We start from the raw sequence: 24,432 nt of genomic DNA, 5'->3' as shown, positions 1-24,432 counted from the left end.
CTTTTTATGACAATATCCTTATTGCTCAATATTGCTTCACTCCCTGGCTCACTGAATGTTCCAATTTGAGACTAGCTTTAAGAATGCTTTTAATTTATAATTGTAATTCCCCACTAATTCACTTCACTGATGTTTGATTTATACTTAATCACTCACTTCCACTGTTTCTTCTTTGTCTTCTCCTTATATGTTACACCTAAACTACTCATGATTATTAGGGATTCTGACTGGGAGGTCATGGATCGAACCCCGTTCGATGCGCTCGCTCCATAATTTCCCACGGACGAACGTGTTGCGAATCAGTGCTCGCAACAGTCATTTAATATCTGGTAACTCAGGCCAATATAGGTATTTTTTCACTCCAGGCAAATGGTACCTTAATTAAGGCCGTGTCTGCTTCCTTCCATAAGACCTGTCTGTGTTGGTGTGATATAAAGCCAATTGAAAACAAACAAACAAGCATTTTTTTGGAGAAGTACGTTTGAAACGTGACAAAAACAATTTTCCAATCATAACGATTGTTTTGCTTGTCAGCATACCTGACAAATAATAATATTATTATAAGTTTTACAGCCCACTAACTACGGTTTTAGGGGATACCATACAAATCATACTATAATATGCAACGGGTGATTGTTTATTCCACCCTGTCAATTAAGGACCGATAATGGTCAAATCGTCAATTTCAAATCATACTATGTGTTAATAAAACCATGGAGACAATGAACAAACATTTTATAATATATAATAAAATGCATTACCTCCACACCTTTAGATATCCATAAATGCAGCAAGCCTTCCATTTTTCAATTTTTTAGTTGTTTTTCGTTGTCCTAGAACTGGCACTATATTTTTTTTAACAGTTTGTTTTATTTAAAGATAAAAATTTCATTGTTCCGTATTGAAATTATTGATGTTAAAAATTAAATAATTGAAAAGGAGGTTCAACCTATTCAATACTTAAAAGAAAGAAATGCAGTAATCACATTCCTATTTAAATGGGACCGGTTTCAACCTTAGTCCAGGTCATCATCAGCCGTAAAAACATGTACAATGTTTATGAATATTGGAGGTCAGTTTCACACTCTGATAGGCACAAAGACACGACACCACATTCTGTCATGCACAAAGTCACAACACTATCAACTAATATACGAAGATCAAAAATAACTTGAAGTCGCAGACGAATAGATTTGTAGTAGAAAGCCGCCAGCTCCTGGTGATCAGCGCGGCGCATTCAAGGTCATGCGCTGCGGTCGAACGCCAAAGTAGAGTGGAGAATGTTTTGAAGGTCCAGAATTTGTCACGGTTGCGGGAAGTTAAGTACGTATATAAAAATATACGACGCAAATCAGTATAATTGAATGAGTACTTGTACTCCTGCTAAGTTCTTGGAAAACAGTTGACTTGAAAAAACAATTGTAGAGAGAAGAAAAAAATGTAGTAAAAAGCGCAATATCGGAAAACAAATGAAAACTTATATGCACAGTGCGCTATTTTTTAAATGAAACATTTTTAGGTTATGATTGAAGTAGTCGAAGTTGGCGCAAGACAAGAGTTAAAATTTGAAAGAGGAGAACCGAAATGAAGGTCGTGGGTTTTTTTTTTTAAATAAAGAAGGAAGAATAAATTAAACGAGGAAGAGTGATAGCGAAATAAGAGAAAGAATAAAAGAAATTGAAGTTAGATGGTAATGAGGAAGGATAAGATAGGGAAATGAAGGAGGGGTAGTTTAGGGTGGATTAGGAGGGTGGGTTATTGGAGGTAGAAAATGTGGGTGGGAACTATGTAAGGCATGGAAAATAGAATTGGGGTTTTGGAATTTGGAATTTTTGAGAAGAAGAATTAGGAAGTCAAAAAGGATACTGGGTTTTTCAGAAATGTCGTTTAAATTGAAATTAGGGTTGAAGTACTGGTCAAGGTGGATAAAGCAATTTTCAGTATGTTTAAGAGGGGGCCTTTGTTAATGATTTTAAGTATATTTATGTCATTGTCAATACTGGTGAAACTATGCTTGGAGTCTTGTATGTGCTATCCTATGGCAGAGAATCTGTTGTATTTAATGGCGTTGACATGTTCAGAGTACCTGATATTGAAGTTGCGGCCAGTTTGTCCGACGTAGGAGGAATTGCAGTTGTTGCATTTAAATCTGTATACACCAGATTTAGAAAAAACATTAGACTTATTTAGAGATTTAGAGTTGTGTAAGATATCAAGACTTCTATTGTTAGTTCTAAAATAAATTTTCATATTATGTTTTTTAAAAATATTAGTTATTTTATAAGCATCCTGAGTGAAAGTGAAGGTGGAAAAAGCAGTTGGTTTAATTGTGTCTTCAGATAAAGTGGTTTTTGGACGGTGTTTGAATTTGTTGATGATGCGGTTAATGAAGGAGTTGTTAAAGCCATTAAATTTAGCAATGTTGCGGATGGTGTTTAATTCATTATTTAAATCTTTTTTGGACATAGGGGTGTTGAAAGCACAAAAAATTAAGCTGTTATAAGTAGCACGTTTATGAGCTTGGGGGTGCGAAGAATCTTGTCTTATTGTAGTTGCTGTTTGGGTTGGTTTTCTGAAAATTTTGTAAGATAAAGAAGAAGGATGTCTAGTAATAGTTAGGTCTAGAAAATTAAGAGTTTGGTTGTGTTCTGATTCGAGGGTGAATTTAATGTTAGAGTCTAAGTTGTTGAGATGAAGAAGTGTAGAGGCTGCGTTGGTAATATTAAACGAGGAATCAACCAACGCAGCCTCTACACTTCTTCATCTCAACAACTTAGACTCTAACATTAAATTCACCCTCGAATCAGAACACAACCAAACTCTTAATTTTCTAGACCTAACTATTACTAGACATCCTTCTTCTTTATCTTACAAAATTTTCAGAAAACCAACCCAAACAGCAACTACAATAAGACAAGATTCTTCGCACCCCCAAGCTCATAAACGTGCTACTTATAACAGCTTAATTTTTTGTGCTTTCAACACCCCTATGTCCAAAAAAGATTTAAATAATGAATTAAACACCATCCGCAACATTGCTAAATTTAATGGCTTTAACAACTCCTTCATTAACCGCATCATCAACAAATTCAAACACCGTCCAAAAACCACTTTATCTGAAGACACAATTAAACCAACTGCTTTTTCCACCTTCACTTTCACTCAGGATGCTTATAAAATAACTAATATTTTTAAAAAACATAATATGAAAATTTATTTTAGAACTAACAATAGAAGTCTTGATATCTTACACAACTCTAAATCTCTAAATAAGTCTAATGTTTTTTCTAAATCTGGTGTATACAGATTTAAATGCAACAACTGCAATTCCTCCTACGTCGGACAAACTGGCCGCAACTTCAATATCAGGTACTCTGAACATGTCAACGCCATTAAATACAACAGATTCTCTGCCATAGGACAGCACATACAAGACTCCAAGCATAGTTTCACCAGTATTGACAATGACATAAATATACTTAAAATCATTAACAAAGGCCCCCTCTTAAACATACTGAAAATTGCTTTATCCACCTTGACCAGTACTTCAACCCTAATTTCAATTTAAACGACATTTCTGAAAAACCCAGTATCCTTTTTGACTTCCTAATTCTTCTTCTCAAAAATTCCAAATTCCAAAACCCCAATTCTATTTTCCATGCCTTACATAGTTCCCACCCACATTTTCTACCTCCAATAACCCACCCTCCTAACCCACCCTAAACTACCCCTCCTTCATTTCCCTATCTTATCCTTCCTCATTACCATCTAACTTCAATTTCTTTTATTCTTTCTCTTATTTCACTATCACTCTTCCTCGTTTAATTTATTCTTCCTTCTCTATTTAAAAAAAAAAACCCACGACCTTCATTTCGGTTCTCCTCTTTCAAATTTTAACTCTTGTCTTGCGCCAACTTTGACTACTTCAATCATAACCTAAAAATGTTTCATTTAAAAAATAGCGCACTGTGCATATAAGTTTTCATTTGTTTTCTGATATTGCGCTTTTTACTACATTTTTTTCTTCTCTCTACAATTGTTTTTTCAAGTCAACTGTTTTCCAAGAACTTAGCAGGAGTACAAGTACTCATTCAATTATACTGATTTGCGTCGTATATTTTTATATACGTACTTAACTTCCCGCAACCGTGACAAATTCTGGACCTTCAAAACATTCTCCACTCTACTTTGGCGTTCGACCGCAGCGCATGACCTTGAATGTGCCGCGCTGATCACCAGGAGCTGGCGGCTTTCTACTACAAATCTATTCGTCTGCGACTTCAAGTTATTTTTGATCTTCGTATATTAGTTGATAGTGTTGTGATTTTGTGCATGACAGAATGTGGTGTCGTGTCTTTGTGCCTATCAGAGTGTGAAACTGACCTCCAATATTCATAAACATTGTACATGTTTTTACGGCTGATGATGACCTGGACTAAGGTTGAAACTGGTCCCATTTAAATAGGAATGTGATTACTGCATTTCTTTCTTTTAAGTATTGAATAGGTTGAACCTCCTTTTCAATTATTTAATTTTTAACAGTTTGTTTTATGTCACACCGACAAAGAAGATAGGTCTTATGGTGACGATGGGATAGAAAAGGGCTAGGAGTGGGAAGGAAGGGGCCGTGGCCTTAATTAAGATATAGCCCCAGCATTTTCCTGGTTGTGAAAATGGGAAAACCATTGAAAACCATCTTTAGGCTGCTGACAGTAGGGCTCAAACGCACTGTCTCCCGGGTGCAAGCTCACAGCTGCACGCCCCTAACCGCACAGCCAGGCACTATCTGGACACTTAGAAATAGCATACCTAACCTAAACAGTGCCGTCTCTCTATCTCAATTACAGCTTTTTTGGTTAATCCTGATGTGATAAATGTAGAAAACGAGCATGAAATACACTTACATATTACGTTCGGAAGTACAACTCTTAACATTTGCTAGTGATCAGCTGGTGCATTGGCACACTTTCTACAGCACGGCTACCCATTCACCATTTGGAAAATGCCAGGACCGTCTCTAGAAACCATCTGTGAATAGATTCTCACTGTTTGGATTCTTTAATCAGGAGTAAAACTATTTTTAAAAGTTTCAAAAGGACCAAGATCTCGAATGCTCTCGATGACGGTGAAGTTGACATCATTTGGGATGAGAACAATGCTAGTAGCAGGGATGTTGGCGGCACAAGACAACAATAATTCAGATGAAAGCCGTGCTTAGGTCAACTGTGTGATAGCATGCTGCTCAGGTGACAGAGACAATGACTGGCCATAAAATTTTAATTGCTTTCAAAACCAAAAGAAGCCTCGGATTGTTAAACAAACCCAATAAGGACGCAAGTGTTCTCCTGGTATTGATATTAATGACAGCTCAACGCTTGATGTTCCATCAAGATCCAGCAAGAGAACTAAAATCTACAAGACAACGACCACAATCAGAGTAGCAACTCTGAATATCATTACTTTGACAGGGAAAATAGGAGAGTGTGTTGATTTGATGAAAATGAGGAATATTAATGTACTAGAACTGAGTGAAACCAACTGGAAGGGGCAAGGGTCAAAAGAACTCAGACCTGCCGAGTTGGCCGTGCGGTTAGGAGCGCGCAGCTGTGAGCTCGCATCCGGGAAGTGGGTTCTAACCCCACTGTCGGCAGCCCTGAAGATGGTTTTCCGTGGTTTCCTATTTTCTCACCTGGCAATTGCTGGGACTGTACCTTAATTTATTAAGGTCACTGCCGCTTCCTTCCCATTCCTAGGCCTTTCCTGTCCCAACGTTGCCATAAGACCTATCTGTGTCGATGCGACGTAAAGCATATGGCAAAGAACTCGGAGATGGTTACCATCTGTATTGGTCGGGAGGAAGTTCAGCTAAGAATGGAGTGAGTGTTATAATGGACCATTCAATGAAACAGCATGTAATAGACATAAACTTCAAATCTGACAGGATTATCCAAGTCAATCTAAAATTAAACTTTACCCAGAACATCAGTATCATTCAGTGCTAGTAGGTTGTGATAGTTCAGAGAAAGACCTCTTTGAAGAATCCTTGGAAGTGCAAGTTAGCGGTGAAGTAACCATCGTTATTGGTGACATGAATGCCCATGTAGGGTCTGATAGGCAAGGTTATGAGAGCATCATGGGCATACATGAATGGGGACCAAGGAACGCTGAGGGAAGCAGACTCCTAGATTTCTGTCTGAGAAATAATATGGTTATTGGTAATACCTGGTATTAAAAACAGAAAAGTAATAAAATCACCAGATATGGATGGAATGGGCAACAGGAGTCCATCATTGATTATATTATGGTAGTGCTACCTCAGACTACAGGGGTAACACCAAACAAGGCACAAATACAGTTAAAAGGGGAAGGTAAGAGTACAATACACAATATAAGAAAACACTACACACTCGGAAAAACAGTAGCTAGCATTACGCGGATCTCCAACAAAACATGTACGTAAATATCAGTAGGGCCAACTAGTGAACAACAAACCGGGAAGATGAAAAGGCTGGGAACCTACCAAAGGCATGGACATGGCTTAGATAGCGGATTCCGAAATAAATCACCGTGATCCTTAGATTTTAAAAATATTATTTACAAGATAATTTTACAAATACATTCCAAGTTATGAGCTATAAGTTCAGTGATATACATAGGTTATTTCGTAGCAGTGTAAATTCAAATTTCAAATCAACTATACATCTAGTTACCAATGCAGTAGTACAATGCAATTTACAGGTTATCCAAAATCTAGCGTACCTCAAGTGATACAGAACTACCAGAGGCAACCCCCAAGGGAAATAATGTTAAACTACAATATACATATTTTAGTGAAACAAGAAATGGGAATGCCTCGGAAATGAACAGGTAAGTCCAGCTGAAAAACTAAGGCGTCATAAGTAACTAATTTGGTGAATCTAGGCGAGGTTAGGGCAGACTCCTGTATGAAAAGCAAATCGGAACATTATGGAAATTTTAGCAGGAATGGAATTCAAGAGTGCTTACCCGAGGAGAGTGCCATCCCGGAAGCCGGGGGACGTCAACCAGATAGGCTGCTCGCAGACAGATAAACCGAGACCGACAGAATTCAGGATACAGAATTAATTCGAACACTGCCTCGCTCACTATATATAGGAAATTCCGGCTTTGGAGGCAGCCAATCAGCGTGCACGAGTTCCCTATCGCCACCTAGACTCACCAATCACAACCTTACTTTCGATCGCGAACTTTGACTAACATTCTAGAATACGCATGATCGCGAAAGTCGTATTTTTCCAGAATACACAGAACACATTTTCTAGAACACATACCAACAAAGTAACACACCCTGTACAAAAGTTATGTAACTTTCTGGATCTTTCCAGGAACTATAGAACAGAATTCTACTATTTACAAATGCCTATGTTACAATATTATACAGTACAGGTTAGGTCATTAAAAATAAAACATCATATTGTATTTTACAAACAAAGACTTCAAAAAAAATACATTCCACTCGCATTACATAGTTCACTTGTAACAGTAGATAAACAAATACAAGAAATATTGCTGGGTGTGAAAGTGATCCCAAGTGTGTCTCTTGCCAGTAATCATAGGCTCCTTGTTAGTTGTTTCAGGTTTAAAAAGTTGAAGGAAATAAGAACCATCCAGGACAAGGAATTAAAGGTAAGGAAATTGAAGGATAAAGGGAAGGCCACAGAATATCAAGAAAATTTCCAGCAGCAAATACCAAAAAGAGACACTGGAACAGTTGAAGAAGATTGGAAAAATTTCAAGGAATGCTTGCTCGAGACCACAGAGGAGACATATGGAAGAACAAATGGTAAAAGGAAATGGAAAGAGACACCTTGGTGGAATGATAAAACAAGAGACACAGTCCTTAAAAAGAACAATGCCTACAGAAAATATTTCATAAGTTGAACAGATAGACAAAGAACAAAGTTGGCAAAAAAAGAATCTAAGCAGGTTGTCAGAGCAGAAAGAGAAAAATGATTGAATGAATGGAGTGATAAACTAAAAGATGTAGGTGGCAACAGAAAAATGTTGTATGGAATGATGAAGAATAGGAGGGGGGACAAAGAACAGACTAATTATCTGACTAGTGATAGTGGGTATCTCATTACAGATGACAGAGAGATCAAAGAAGAATGGAAGAATTATTTTGATAACCCGTTAAATGTGAATGATATCACAAACATTCCATTAGATAGATTAGTTAATGATGGAAAGATGGAAGACACTATAACATATCTAAATGGAATGATATAGTATACGCATAGAAGTACATCAAAACAGGAAAATCTCCAGGCATTGATGGAGTGTGTGCTGAAATGATCAGGTCTATGGGTGATGCTGGAAAGCATGAATGTATAGACTTTTTCACAAGATATGGAAGGATGGGCAGATACCAGCAGATTGGAAAAAAGGTATCATCATTCCACTCTTTAAGAAAGGTGACAGGAAGAAATGTTCAAATTACAGAGGAATTACATTAACTTCCCAAATGGGAAAGCTGTATGAAAGGATTTTAGAAAGAAAAATAAGACCAATAATAGAATTAAAGTTATCAGAGGAACAATACGGATTCCAGAAAGGCAGATCAACAGTTGATCTAATATTTGGACTGCGTCAGCTAATGGAGAAGTATTATGAACATAATAAGGTCCTTTGGCTGGCCTTTCTGGATATCAAAAAGGCTGTTAATGCTGTAAGCTGGGACAAAGTCTGGGAAGTGCTGAGAAACAGTGGAATCAATAATGACATAATAAAACGAATTGAGAATTTATATGAAGACATCAGTAGTCACGTCAAAACACCATCAGGAATGACGGAACCCTTTAGAATAGCTACGGGCCTAAGACAAGGGGGAGTTCTGTCACCTCTTCTCTTCGTTACTGTGATGAATGAGATTCAGCAACAAGTATGCCAAAACGTTGGTGACAACAAAATGAAAGTCATGCTATTTGCTGATGACATCTGTATATAGAGAGATTCCAAGGATGAACTTCAGGATCAGATCAATGCATGTACAGTAACAGATAAAGGGTACGGTCTAAGATTCAGTCGGGAAAAAAGTGAAGTGGTGGTTATGCAGAGAAATGGTCAACCTGAAGGTTACATTGAAATAGAGAGTAAACAACTCAAGATGTCCAACAAATTCAAAATATCTAGGAAGCATGATATCAGCAGCAGGCTTCATTGAAGAGGAACTTACCAGCAGGATACAAGCTGGAGGAACATTCTATAGAGTTGTCTGAGACCTAATATGGAACCCAAAAGTACCATTGAAATGCAAGCGAGCAATTTATGTGACTTACTACATGCCAATTTTGACATATGGGAGTGAGGCCTGGAACATGAGGAAAAAAGGATGAAGCAAGGATTCAGGCAGCTGAAATGAGATTTGTTTGAGCTATGGTTGTGGGTTCGGATCCCATTGGTGTCCGGCTGGCCATTTTTGTTCTGTACTTAACATCTCTTCAACACGTACTACGTGTACGTAACACGACCTAATACGTTGAAAGTCTGTTTCGATTACATTACGGTCGTGAAAATTCAATATTCATTGACATGCCCCACAATGGGCGACTTAAACGCACTCTACAGTGTGCTAGCAGCAGTGCCAGACCTGTAGCTCAGATCCTTTTCAAACAGAACAAAGATGGCCTAGGCCACCATAGCTCAATTGGTAGAGCAACCAACGTGAAATCGGGAGGTTGTGGGTTCGGATCCCACTGGTGTCCGGCTGGCCATTTTTGTTCTGTACTTAACATCTCTTCAACACATACTACGTGTACGTAACACGATCTAATACGTTGAAAGTCTGTTTCGATTATAATGCGGTCGTGAAAATTCAATGTTCAAGATGAGATAAAATTCGCAATGGGAACATCAGTGGCTCAGGTTGGCAGAATGCAGGATAACATAACTCTGCGTTGACTCAAATGGTATGGTCACATGCGAAGGATGGATCCTGATCGCTTACCCAGAAAAATGTATGATCTGCAGTTAAAATATTCAAGACCAGGAGGGTGGCCAAGAATGCGATGTACGGACATGGTGAGAAATGACATTCAGCAACGAGGAGGGGACTGGGTCAGCATTGAAGGAGGAGGAAAGTACAAATACAGAAGTTGGTGGAGGGGCTTCATTCGCCGACCCATCATATAGATGGAACGATGTGGGATATGTATGTAATATGATAAATAGAACTGTATGTCCAAACCGTATCCTTTTTCTCTACGGGGTCGAGTATGAAGTGAAATGAATCTTCATAACGAGTTTTTACAGCCAGATGCCCTCCCTGACATCAACCTCATCGGTGTTAATCAGATGAAACAAATTACGTGATATTAGAGGAAATAAAACTGATTATATTTACAGTATATGTGGGCCTAAGAGTCATTTGTTCACCATGTATTGTTTTCTTCATTTTTAAATTTAGAAATACTGCCATCCAACGAAGGTAAGACTCAGAATCTATATAAATAAAATCATAACGACCGTGTGTCTGTACATTGAATATTTTGGTGAAATTTTCGTACAGTTATCCATTTCAGATTCGTGCATGTTTTATAGCTTTGGTGTCTGTCTGTCTGTCTGTCTGTCTGTCTGTCTGTCTGTCTGTCTGTCTGTCTGTCTGTCTGTCTGTCAGACATGGAAAACTGCTGAATATATTTCTACCAAGCTTTATATTTAAAATTCACGTGTCCTTGGGTAGGTTTTAGGGCCAATATATTTTCTAAATTCCTGAATAGACTGGAATTTGTACGAAGATCTAAACAGTGATTTTACACTCCATCAAAATATACATGGCCAACCTTAATGGAAATCTACCAGCCTTAATGGAAATCAATTTCTAAACTTTTTTCTCATGTGCACCTCTTTGATAGGAGGATTAATAAGGGAGATATCATTAACGGACGGTTTTGCTGTTCAAGTCCCTGTGAACTAAGTGCAAAAACGGGTGCAATATGTAATCTACTCATTCAGCATTGTGTTATCTGGTGTATATGACGTCAAGGTTGGAATTAATGTTTATAGGAAGACTATTCCTAATATAGATTCATTAAATTAGGTCTGTCAATAGTCTGTATATAACAAACATTTAAGAATATGTTATTTCCGTTATTTTATGCTGTATACGTATTTATCGTACGGTAATTAATGGGGATGCTTACCAAAAATTCAATTTTTAGTTCCAAGTTGATGGGCACACTTGGTGCATGTTGCTTCAAGGAGGATTAATGGGATGAACTAAAGAACCATTTTACTGTTCTTGATTAAACATATAACAAGGGAGGTTATCATCAATGATGTGTTTCATGAGTCTTCAGCTACAGTGCCACTCCATTGGTCAGGGTAAGGTAAGGGTTATTCTGCGTGCAGGCAGGTCCGAACCTTCTGAGCCGGAGTTTATGTGCGGTAGCGTGGCCAGTTTCTTTCCGCTCCTCCCTTCCCTTACCCCCCACCAACAGCGTGTGGCAACCCATCCAACTCCTGACCACACCCAATGTTGCTTAACTTCGGAGATTTCACAGGATCCGGCCGTTGGCATTGGTCAGGGAAACAACAATATGTAACCGAGAAGCAGGGAAAATTTCGGAACTGTACCCTACAATAAATTCTGTGTCTCAGCTTTGTTCAGCTTTACAGTTAATTGTGTCCAGGTTCTGCCTTGTCAGTACAATTCAGAATGTATTATGATTTAAACTATCATTTACTTATATACACACACGAGTACCAAATTCTCTTCTTCAGCTTGTTGGTAAAATCACATGTATCAAAGACCTTATTTATAATGAACTATGTGCCAACAGATTGCGGACAAGATGACAATACACGATCTCACTTCACCTTACTGCCACATGCTTTCGTAGAAAAATAACAGTTTAACATGCCGTATTAAACGTTTGAATTCAGGCCTGTAACTTAGCATAAATTCATGAAAGAAACATGTAGTCCATTACAAATTCCTGTGCGAAGAACGGGTACAAATGCTAGTACAGTTATAAATTTGTTAAAGAATAGTGTAGACCAATTTATAGATCTTTATACCCAGAAGTCACTGCACGAAATGGGAAGTTAATGCATATTGGACCCTCCCCCCTACTTTTTGTGGCTATAAAAGCACAAAAAAAGGGGGGTCTAATACGTGAGAAAGCACAATATGTATTGAGAGAGAAAAACAAGAAAAGGAGCACATAATGGGACAGGTCATTGTCTGAAGAGTGAGCAAGAAAAGGAGAAACATGGAAACACAGAAGGATTAGGACAATCTCCACATCTTCACAAACTGCCTTCTTTTCTATCTGCTCTCTCCTCTACTGAAGTAATAGGCCAGGGATGGAAAACCTTTATCGACTAGCATGTCACTTAAGGTCATGTTTAGTATTTTTTACTGTCAGGTGTGCCATCGGTTATTTTCCTTTAACATCATCAATAAACCCCTCATTTGACTTCAATTAGATTTCATAACATTCAACTGAATGTTTTTATTTTGCGAACATCACTAAAAATTTCTTTCTTTCCTAATCTGTTTACCCTTCAGGGTTGCTTTTTTCCTTGGTGTCAGCGAGAGATCCCACTTCTGCCGCCTCAAGAGCAGTGTCCCGGAGCGTGAGGCATTGGGTCAGTGGGATAGACCGGTACCTCACTCAGGTTGGCTCACCTGCCATGCAGAACAGAGGCTTTGTCCAGGGTGTGGAGAAGATTGGAAGTGGTGGACAAGGAGGCAGGAAGGAAGTGGCCGTTGCCGTAAGTTAGGTACCACCCCGGCATTTGCCTGGAGGAGAAGTGGGAAACCATGAAACACCCCCCCCCTCTATTCAGTTGATCTCCCGAGGTTGAGTGAACCCTGTTCCAGCCCTCGTAACACTTTTCAAATTTCGTGGTAGAACCAGGAATTGGGGGTGGCAACTAATCACACTAACCACTACACCACAGAGGCAGACGTAACTAAAAATTACATTTTAAAAACAGGTACATTTTAAGAAAGAGGTATATTTTCACTTTAACCTAATAAAATTTGTAAAATATATGGCCATAGAATTAACTGAGGTATACATCTTTATTAAAGCGTAATGTTAAAATATGCTATATTGCTAGATTTTCGACCTATTTATTACATGTTAAAAACGTTAAAATATGTAGTATGTTGTCCCATCCATCTCCTGAATTGTCAATCGCTAATCACTCTCTCAAAGAATCAGGAAAATAGTAGTGGCTTTAGTTTATAATTCTCAGTTGATTCCTCTTAAAGTATAAAACTTCAACTGTCATGTACATTTTTTGTCCTTTCTCTCCTTGATTTGTCAAGTTCCATCCTTCCATTGATGTATCTGCTCATTATATTCCTGTTGAAGTGATTGGTGATCCTTTTCACACTGAGAGCTGTGTTCTTTGATATGGTTATAACGTTTTGCTACATGTTTTTTTTTTTTTTGACAGGCCGGGAGGCAGCCAGTTCAACTGCTCGGACTGCAGAGACCTCGAAGCATCGTAACCGCTAACCAGTTGTCTGCTGGCACGAAACAGGCGGTGGCTGCACGGGGAATTCTTAATGCACAGAGGCAAACACTCAAGGTGGCTCCACCAAATGCAGGTAATAATAACTTCTTTTACGTTTACAAAGTACAGCAAACTAGAGAGACATCTGCATGTGCTCATAGTACCTCTAATTGAATATGTCTTGCTCCTGTTGTCACCGCGAATACTTCTAATACCCTGTGGCTTTGAGCATAGTTCAAGAGTTTTAGGAGGCTGTATCATGCTGTACAATTAAAGTATGCAGGCAATGAACCTATAGCTGTGGAATTCCTATGGCTATGATTTATGATTGCATAACTCTATAAGCATGTTTGCTTTGCATCTACATCTGAGTGAGGGATTCTCATAGGCAGACTTAAGCTTTTGGAAGCCATTTGAAATGCCAATTCGGGAGATAGTGGGTTTGAATCCCATCGTTGGCAGACCTGAAGATGGTTTTCTGTGGTTTCACCTTTTCACATCAGGCAAATGCTGCAGCTGTACCTTAATTATGGCCACAGCCGCTACCCTCCCAGTCCTAGCCCTTTTCCGTCCTTTTGTTGCTGAAAACCTTTGATGTCTTAATGCGACGTTAAAAACAAGTAGCTCTAACGTCAATTATGACTGAAAATATGACAGCACAGTGGGAGGAATGACATTACCCAAAGAAGGAAATAATATTGACAGCGTGTTTTTGTTTTCTAATGTCTGGGCTCTTGGATATGAGTACGTTGGTCGTGATGATGGGCAATTTGAGCATGCCGTCTTTAATCAAACTCAGAGGTAAAGATAATATACGTGTTTTTGTGTCGTGTGTATTGACTGCATGTTATGTGTTGTATAAATAATGAGGTGAAGATAGGCTGAAACTTGGTGTCATCGCATAGCACACTCCTGTAGAATAACACCAACGGCTTTGATGAAGGTTTAACGTCCCCAGGCGATGGATGAGTCACCATCAATAGTGTCGTGCCCTTATCCATATGAACACTGTGCAGTGTTATGAAATTAAACCCAGTGATTGAATCTGGTGAATGGGAATTATACCAACATTCTGTTGGTGAATTTTTTTTTTCCCAGTAGTAGGACTCAAACCAACTAATCACCTTATCAGACCACAAAGACTTATCGTCTTAACGATCATACCGATCACCACCAGGTTGGCTTTATCTCAAAATTGTTGTACGACTTGTTGGCTGAATGGTCAGTGTACTGCCCTTCGGTTCAGAGGGTCCCAGGTTCGATTCCTGGCCGCATTGTAGATTTTAACTTTCATTGGTTAATTCCATTGGCCTGGGGTTTGGGTGTTTATGCTGTCCCCAACATCCCTGCAACTCAAACACCACACATAACACTATCCTTCACCACAGTAACACACAGGGGGAGATGCCGCCCACCCTCATCGGACGGTCTGCCTTACAAGGGCTGCATTCGGGTAGAAATAGGCACACAAAATTATTATTACCTCCATTGTTATCTTCATAATATATTTCTAAATGTGTATGTGAGTAGTTCCCAATATATGCTGTATGGCAGTGTTATTCAAACTTTTTGGTTGGCATATACACAAAATCCAATTGTTTTACTTTCACACCCCTCCCCCACGTATGAGTATCTTGCGACCATACAAATGATTGTTGCTGGATGGATATTAACTTTTTTTTTTGCTGGTGACTTTACATCGCCCCGACACAGATAGGTCTTACGACGACGATGGGATAGGAAAGGGCTAGGAGTTGGAAGGAAGTTGTTGTGGCCTTAATTAAGGTTCAGCCCCAGCATTTGAAAATGGGGAAACTACGGAAAACCATACTCAGGGCTGCTGACAGTGGGATTCGAACCCACTATCTCCCGGATACAAGCTCATAGACATGAGCCCCTAACCGCACGGCTAACTCACCTGGAGATATTAACTATAATCATCATCGTCCTCATCATCTTCCGCAGCTTATCCCGGTTGTTCATGTCTCTCTATGCACTGAGGCATGATAGAGTTGTGGCCGGGGATGTACAGTCGCGTGCCCGTCCTGACACAATGGGATTTTCCTCAGACAATGCGGCAAGCCTTTGGAGAAACGTGGTTTTCTCGTGAGGACAATTACGAGGTTTTCATTTCCTTGCAACGATATATGAGGTGCCTAGTATCAAACATGGACAAAAGCCATTTTGTTAATTTTTCAGTAGAGCCACGTTTTCGTTTCTCTATGTTAAACCCCCGTTATATGTGTGAAAAAATTTTGGTGTCATATTTCCAGCCCTATAAACAAGAAAATCACGGTCAACACTTAGGAATTTCAGTCTAAGTCAATGTAAAACATGTTAAAATATGACGATGTCCATTTCTGAAACAGAGATTGGCTTTTGTCCATTTTTGATACAAACATCCATGTAATTGTCCACTTTTGAAACGAACTATCCCAATATTTGGAAAAAAGTTGCAGGATGACACGGAAGTAAACTTCCATTTTAAAAGAAATATAATTAAAATATGAAAGAAATAAGCCCATTCTTATACCTTGATGACATTTTTAACATTCATTTCAGTTCTTACTTCACTGTATTTAAGTTTCTGTGGGTTTACATTCATGCCAATATCAGAAGTAAAGGATTCATTAACATTTTATCTTTAAATTAGACTTACCTGTCATGCTTTAGTGATCTTACGCTCAATACCTGTTTCGAAATAGTAGCCTACTTCACCTTTAAGTTCAACATTGCATCTTTTTGTGCTCCTGAGTACAATTCTTTTACACTGTGAAATTTTGAAATAAAGTTGACTAGCAGATTTCAGATAAACCTGTGCTTGTTCTTTCCAATTCAGTGGTTCCAAGGTTTGTCCAATCACTTTCATTGTGCTGTACATTTTGAACACCTCAAGATATTCATCAGGACTTACTATGGTCGTCATCTTATTAAGGTCTTTCTCAATGAGTCCAAAAATCCTATCTGGGGGCAAATATGAGTGTCCAGTAACTGAAAATACCAGTTTTAATTTGTCAACAGAGGATGGTGCATACGTTGTAAGCCACTTTGCACACATGGCCAAAATATTACTGTTCTTATTTTGGCCGGCGCAGCCATCAGCAATCAACTTGACTGAAGTGAAGCCTTGTAAATTATTAGATCGCAACTCATTGACAACTGCTGATGCTATTCCGTTTGATGATTTCTTTCCTTCATTCTCCAGCCACGTATAAACAGACACATTATCAGGGCGCAGTTTGCTTTGAGATGTGCCTATACAACAGACAGATTGTAACAGTAGAGTTGTCTGGAATTATACGTCAACTGATCACTTAATTTTGGCAAAACGAGGTTCTTTTGGCAATCATAGGACATTAAAAAACAGTCCTCCTCTTTTTTCCTTAAGATGTCGATAAAAATTCTCTGGTTGCCATGACAGTTTGATGTCACTTGGAGCAATATGATTGGCTGAAACGTTCATGTCCGTTTTTGATACAAACTACATCTGGAGGTGTCCGATTATGAAAGAAACTGTATATTTCTATGTTAAAAATTATGTACAAATATTTGTTTATGAAAGACACGGACCACTAATTCAGAAAGAGCATTAAAAATGCTATAAGGATCAATCCTTAACTCAATTTTGATATAGGTGGCACACATCTATGTTAGGCACCTCATATATACATGATATTGTGTAGGCTTTTGGGCTTGTGCCGTGTCAAGAAAATAAATCAAAGAATATTCAAGATAAACTTAAATATTATAACTATGTAGTCCGCCTATTCAATACAATATATAATTTATTATATCTAGTACATGTTTCGTCCCCTAAGGGACATCATCAGCTAATAATAAATTAACATTAATATATCAGAAATAAATATTATTAAAATTGGAAAGACTCATTAAAATTTTTGACATTTAAAATAAGATCTTCGAAATTTTGTTAAAATTGTAAGTCATAAGACAATTAAATTGTCCATATTTCTCTTGTTGATATTCTTGGAAAATACCAGTTTTGCTTATAAAATCTTAAAATATCATTTGTTGTAAATAGCACACTAGATTTGTATCTCTTGGTGAAAGATTTGTTGAAACTTAATAAGCATTCCTTAGATGGTATAATAAATTTAAATGCTTCAGAATTTAAAGTCAGCTCGGGGCCGTGATGGTAAAGTTCTGTGTGGTAATGGATATAATTTCATCTCAAATAAAATGAAAAAATAAAAAATGAAAAATAATATAAGTGTAAGTAACGTGAAATGGAAGATGAAATAAATATAACGTAATGTAATAAAATCGTATTACTTACTCCTTATTATTGGCCCCAATGTGCGGAGAAGGACTCGCTTCTACTGAGGTAAGTGTGCATCTGCTTTAAAACAAGTACTGGTAGTTGCTACGCTGAGCGGGGAGTGTGGAGGGGAAGTAGGAGAGTGTGTCCTAAGGTGGACAACCTGAGTGTCACCGAGCGTGTGACGTGTTAGAGTCTGACGTTTCTTCCTAACTTTCGCTTTTAATATTTCTTCATATAAAATCTTATACTTCTCAGAAAGCTCATTGATATTATTTGTTGGATTGCTTCTCTGGTCTAGATAAATGTAGATTTCCTCATATATGTTTAATAAATGGCCTCTATTTACGGTTTTCAGTATTTTAAGGTCATTATCTATGTTTGTAAACATGTGATTGGAGTCGGTCATGAGTTCGCTCATGGCCGAGTATCTGTTGTATTTCTTGGCTCTGGTGTGTTCCTGATATCTTATAATGAAGTTCCTACCTGTTTGTCCTATGTAACTTTTTAAACAACTAGCACATTTCAGTTTATAAACACCCAAATTTTGGAATTTATTATTATTATTATTATTATTATTATTATTATTATTATTATTATTATTATTATTATTATTATTATTATTATCATCATCATCATTATTATTAACGATTTGAGTGTTATAAAATAATTTCGAGTTTGTGTTGTTAGTCCTAAAAGCGATTCTTAAATTACGTATTTTGAATAGATTCGTAATACTATACATTTTACTGCTATTATATGTAAATACGGCAAATTTCTTATTCTCTTTTTCTTTTCGTTCTTGTATTAACGTAGTCTTAGGTTTATATTTTACTTTATTTATAATCCTGTTTACAAACTCTTTATTATAGCCATTCTTGTATGGTAAATGTTATATAGTATTAATTACTTTTTTTTTTTTTTTAATCCTGGGTTGAAAGCAGAATATTAAAAGCTCTGTAAATCATACTAAAGAATCATACTCTTTCATGAGCTCCCGGGTGTAAAGAATCATTTTTGATCATGTTGACACTCTGCGTTGGTTTTCTGAAGATGTTAAAGGAAAGGTTTTGATTATTTCTAGTAATTTTCAAGTCTAAATAATTTAAAGTGTTATTTACTTCAGAGTCAAGTGTGAATTTGATACATGGATCAAGGGAGTTAAGTTGGTTTAAAAAGGTCTGGCCATTAGTAATTCTTTCACCTAGTATTACAAAGGTGTCATCTACAAATCTAGACCAATGGTACAAACCATCAAGTTTGTCGATAATTTTAGTTTTTTCCATGTGATAAATATAAATTTCAGCTAGGATGCCTGATGCTGGGGCACCCATCGGAAGACCTTTTTGTTGGTAGATTTTGTTGTTAAACATAAAATAGTTATTGTTTAAGACAAAATCTAGGACTATTAAAAATTCACTTATTTCTTGTTGGCTCAAGTGGCTAAATTGGATCAAATTCTCTCTAATAATGTTGATGGTTTCTTTTCTTGGAATACTAGGATACATATCTTTAATATCATATGAGTGTATTGTGTGATTGGAATTTAATTCTAAATTTTTGGTAGCGTTACAGATTTCGACAGAGTTCTTTAAAGATTTATTGTTGTGAAATTTGAAATGTGTTTGAAGAAATTTATGTACATATTGTGAAATTTTATATTTTGGGCTAGTCCTGTCTGATGGGTGCCCCAGGTTTATGTATTTTTTGCATCGCTCAAAAAGTTGGGGGTGAGATTGTGAGTTAGACATTGTTTTAAAAAGGTTATGTCTTTACCAATTTTGCCCATCTTGATCTTTAAATTCTGATATATGTGAGCGTATTTATATGCTTGGCTAGCATCTATATTACAAGTGATAAGCTTTAACAGCTTCATTTCAAGTGAAATCAAATTTCTCTACAAGAAAAAAGCTCATTTAAACTCAAAGGTTTATGAGGCACACCTCAAAGCCCCATTATCATTGGGCCCGATTGAATAGGACTCTTACAAAAAACATTTAAACATTAAACTCAACCTTATTTTGAATTTAAAACAAAGTAATTTGGATAAGAAATTAAGAGCATTATTTAAACAATGTGAAGGCTCTCCCGATATTTCCCCGAAACCAAGGGAGGACATAATAATAGAAACGCAATTCCATTCTCCCATCAAGAATTTATCTGATATATCCTTCAGTACAACAGAAGAAGCTATCCTTAGTAACGGACCCAAATATAATTGGCCCCACTCTAATAAATTAAAGATAGATACAGTTGCAGAAATAGAACACTCAATACAAAAATTACCCTTAGATCAACAAGAAGAAACACGATATGAAATCAAAAAGAAACTAAAGGATATTTTAGTTAATCCTGATAGCAAAATTGAACCTACAAACACTAATAATAGACAATTAAAAGAAATTAAATGAAAGATTCAAGATAATAATCTTATAATTACAAAAGCTGATAAAGGTAATGTTACAGTCATTATGGACAACACTCAATATGTTGAAAAAACTGAACTGTTCTTCACAGAAAGCAATATTACAATAGTTAAAAAAGATCCCACTAATGGACTCCAAAAAAAAGTTAAAAGAAATTTTGAAATACAACATATTTCTGATGAATGAACAAGAATCTAAGAAGCTGCTTAATATGAATCCGAGACTTCCTACTGCTAGAGCGATGCCAAAAATACATCAACCTGGGGCACCCATCAGGCCTATTATTAATTACAGGACTAGCCCAACATATAAAATTTCACAATATGTACATAAATTTCTTCAAACACATTTCAAATTTCACAACAATAAATCTTTAAAGAACTCTGTCGAATTCTGTAACGCTACCAAAAATATAGAATTAAATTCCAATCTCACAATACACTCGTATGATATTAAAAATATGTATCCTAGTATTCCAATAAAAGAAACCATCAACATTATTAGAGAGAATTTGATCCAATTTAGCCACTTGAGCCAACAAGAAATAAGTGAATTTTTAATAGTCCTAGATTTTGTCTTAAACAATAACTATTTTATGTTTAACAACAAAATCTACCAACAAAAAGGTCTTCCGATGGGTGCCCCAGCATCAGGCATCCTAGCTGAAATTTATATTTATCACATGGAAAAAACTAAAATTATCGACAAACTTGATGGTTTGTACCATTGGTCTAGATTTGTAGATGACACCTTTGTAATACTAGGTGAAAGAATTACTAATGGCCAGACCTTTTTAAACCAACTTAACTCCCTTGATCCATGTATCAAATTCACACTTGACTCTGAAGTAAATAACACTTTAAATTATTTAGACTTGAAAATTACTAGAAATAATCAAAACCTTTCCTTTAACATCTTCAGAAAACCAACGCAGAGTGTCAACATGATCAAAAATCATTCTTTACACCTGGGAGCTCATGAAAGAGTATGATTCTTTAGTATGATTTACAGAGCTTTTAATATTCTGCTTTCAACCCAGGATTTTAAAAAAAGCAATTAATACTATATAACATTTACCATACAAGAATGGCTATAATAAAGAGTTTGTAAACAGGACTATAAATAAAGTAAAAAATAAACCTAAGACTACGTTAATACAAGAACGAAAAGAAAAAGAGAATAAGAAATTTGCCGTATTTACATACAATAATAGTAAAATGTATAGTATTACGAATCTATTCAAAAGACGTAATTTAAGAATCGCTTTTAGGACTAACAACACAAACTCGAAATTATTTTATAACACTCAAATCGTTAATAATAATGATGATGATAATAATAATAATAATAATAATAATAATAATAATAATAATAATAAATTCCAAAATTTGGGTGTTTATAAACCGAAATGTGCTAGTTGTTTAAAAAGTTACATAGGACAAACAGGTAGGAACTTCATTATAAGATATCAGGAACACACCAGAGCCAAGAAATACAACAGATACTCGGCCATGAGCGAACTCATGACCGACTCCAATCACATGTTTACAAACATAGATAATGACCTTAAAATACTGAAAACCGTAAATAGAGGCCATTTATTAAACATATATGAGGAAATCTACATTTATCTAGACCAGAGAAGCAATCCAACAAATAATATCAATGAGCTTTCTGAGAAGTATAAGATTTTATATGAAGAAATATTAAAAGCGAAAGTTAGGAAGAAACGTCAGACTCTAACACGTCACACGCTCGGTGACACTCAGGTTGTCCACCTTAGGACACACTCTCCTACTTCCCCTCCACACTCCCCGCTCAGCATAGCAACTACCAGTACTTGTTTTAAAGCAGATGCACACTTACCTCAGTAGAAGCGAGTCCTTCTCCGCACATTGGGGCCAATAATAAGGAGTAAGTAATACGATTTTATTACATTACGTTATATTTATTTCATCTTCCATTTCACGTTACTTACACTTATATTATTTTTCGTTTTTTATTTTTTCATTTTATTTGAGATGAAATTATATCCATTACCACACAGAACTTTACCATCACGGCCCCGAGCTGACTTTAAATTCTGAAGCATTTAAATTTATTATACCATCTAAGGAATGCTTATTAAGTTTCAACAAATCTTTCACCAAGAGATACAAATCTAGTGTGCTATTTACAACAAATGATATTTTAAGATTTTATAAGCAAAACTGGTATTTTCCAAGAATATCAACAAGAGAAATATGGACAATTTAATTGTCTTATGACTTACAATTTTAACAAAATTTCGAAGATCTTATTTTAAATGTCAAAAATTTTAATGTGTCTTTCCAATTTTAATAATATTTATTTCTGATATATTAATGTTAATTTATTATTAGCTGATGATGTCCTTTAGGGGACGAAACATGTACTAGATATAATAAATTATATATTGTACTGAATAGGCGGACCACTTAGTTATAATATTTAAGTTTATCCTGAATATTCATTGATTGATTATAGTCAATACGGGATTAGTATTACTTGAAATGAAGCTGTTAAAGCTTATCACTTGTAATCAAGAAAATAAGGTGAAATTCTTAATGTTTTGCAGAAAACTGTGCTCTGCGTCCTCAGAAGAATTCTCGACTGTCTATGAGAAAGGCTTCTTAAGCATTGACATTTTTGAATTTGGAACGTTATAATAGAAGTAGAAGTGGAAATGGTACGTTCATTCACCACCAGATGGACCCTAGGACTTTGCACAACGCTAGCGTTCGAAGCGGAAGCTGACCGAATCATCGCAATCAGACTAAGCGTTTCACATAACATGTTTGCATAACATATGACAGGTGTAAGACATAGACATAAGCCTGGAATGAAACATCTGGCGATGAGCGTACGAATTTGGAAAACACTAAGACGAAATAACGATAGTGAAGGGAACCACCTACGTAAATTCTTTATGGCTGGCAACCAGGTATTACTTAATTGATAGCCGGTGTCCCTGTTGAAATTGTTAGGATTACTACGTATTTCCACAGCTTCCCGTATAATCCTGGACCTGTAGTGTCTAGTGTGGGTAAGAGCTCGAGCGTCTTGGAACATTACATCATAACCCGACGATAGTGTGTGCTCAGCTGTTACCGATTTGTCTGGTTGGTTGAGATGAATATTACGTTCATGTTCTTTGATACGGGTACCAATGTGTCGGCATGTTTGGCCGATATATACTTTACCGCACGTGCAGGGAGTTTTGTATACCCCATGATGTAAAAATGGAGACAATTTGTCCTTGGTTTTACTCAGACTGGGAACAGTTTTAGTGGTGGTGCCAAACACGGTTTTTATATTGTGTTTGCGGAGGACCTTGGTAATTCAATCGGTGGTATTGTGAATGTAAGGCAAGTAGGCATTTGCCTTCACTTCTTCCTTCTGTGAGATTTGCTTGGTCGTTTCTCTGGGATGTAGGTCTCTATGAGTCTGCAAATCTCTATAACCATTACCCTTAAACATGACTTTGAGAGTGTCCATCTCCATCTGGATATGTGATGGCTCACAAATTCGTCTTGCCCTCTTGGCGAATGTCATGAGAATGCCTTGTTTTTGTGCTGGATGGTGATGAGAATCTGCATGAAGATAGCGATTTGTGTGGGTAGGCTTACGATAGACTGTATGTCGTAAGGAGCTGTCTGGTTTCTTTCCTACTAGAACATCCAAGAAAGGAAGGCATCATCATAGGCTTGACGGGCGCCGAAGCAATAGCCTCCTCCTCAAAATGCTCCATAAAGAAATTAGCTACTAGGGCAAAAGTGGACTTTCCATAGCCACTCCGTCTGTCTGTACGTAAAAATTCCCACCCCACAAGAAATAACTGGACGTCATGCAGTGGTAAAATAGCTTAGTAATGTCCTCAGGGAACAGGTGTTCAATGAGAGACATGACCGAGTCAATCGGTACTTTAGTGAACAAGGACTCCACAACGAAACTCACCAAAAGTACATTAGGATGAAGGGTTATGGTTGACAGTTTGTTGACGAAATACCAAGAGTCCCTGACGTATGATTCATTACGCCCTATGTGTGGCGAAAGCAATTTGCTTAGGAATTTAGCCAGAGCATATGTAGGAGAACCTATCACACTAACAATAGGCCTGAGGGGAACATATTTTTTATGGATCTTAGGCAGTCCATATAATCTAGGTGGCACTGCATCCCCCAGAGACAGATGTTTAGC

At 36.9% G+C, this 24,432-nt stretch overlaps 1 protein-coding gene across 1 annotated transcript in view; it reads left to right on the top strand.

Moving 5' to 3' along the window:
* Spt20 overlaps positions 1-24,432 on the top strand; it is a 338,912-nt gene that overhangs the window by 254,789 nt on the left and 59,691 nt on the right. Inside the window, exon 15 of the mRNA XM_067143670.2 lies at positions 13,450-13,603. Within this exon, the coding sequence (XP_066999771.2) occupies positions 13,450-13,603 (154 nt within the window). The remainder of the gene's footprint in view (positions 1-13,449; positions 13,604-24,432) is intronic.

The sequence above is a fragment of the Anabrus simplex genome, chromosome 3, assembly GCF_040414725.1.
Source record: "Anabrus simplex isolate iqAnaSimp1 chromosome 3, ASM4041472v1, whole genome shotgun sequence".
Classification (NCBI taxonomy): domain Eukaryota; kingdom Metazoa; phylum Arthropoda; class Insecta; order Orthoptera; family Tettigoniidae; genus Anabrus; species Anabrus simplex.
Note: the sequence above shows the minus strand (reverse complement) of the source record. Positions and strands in the feature narration are given on the sequence as shown.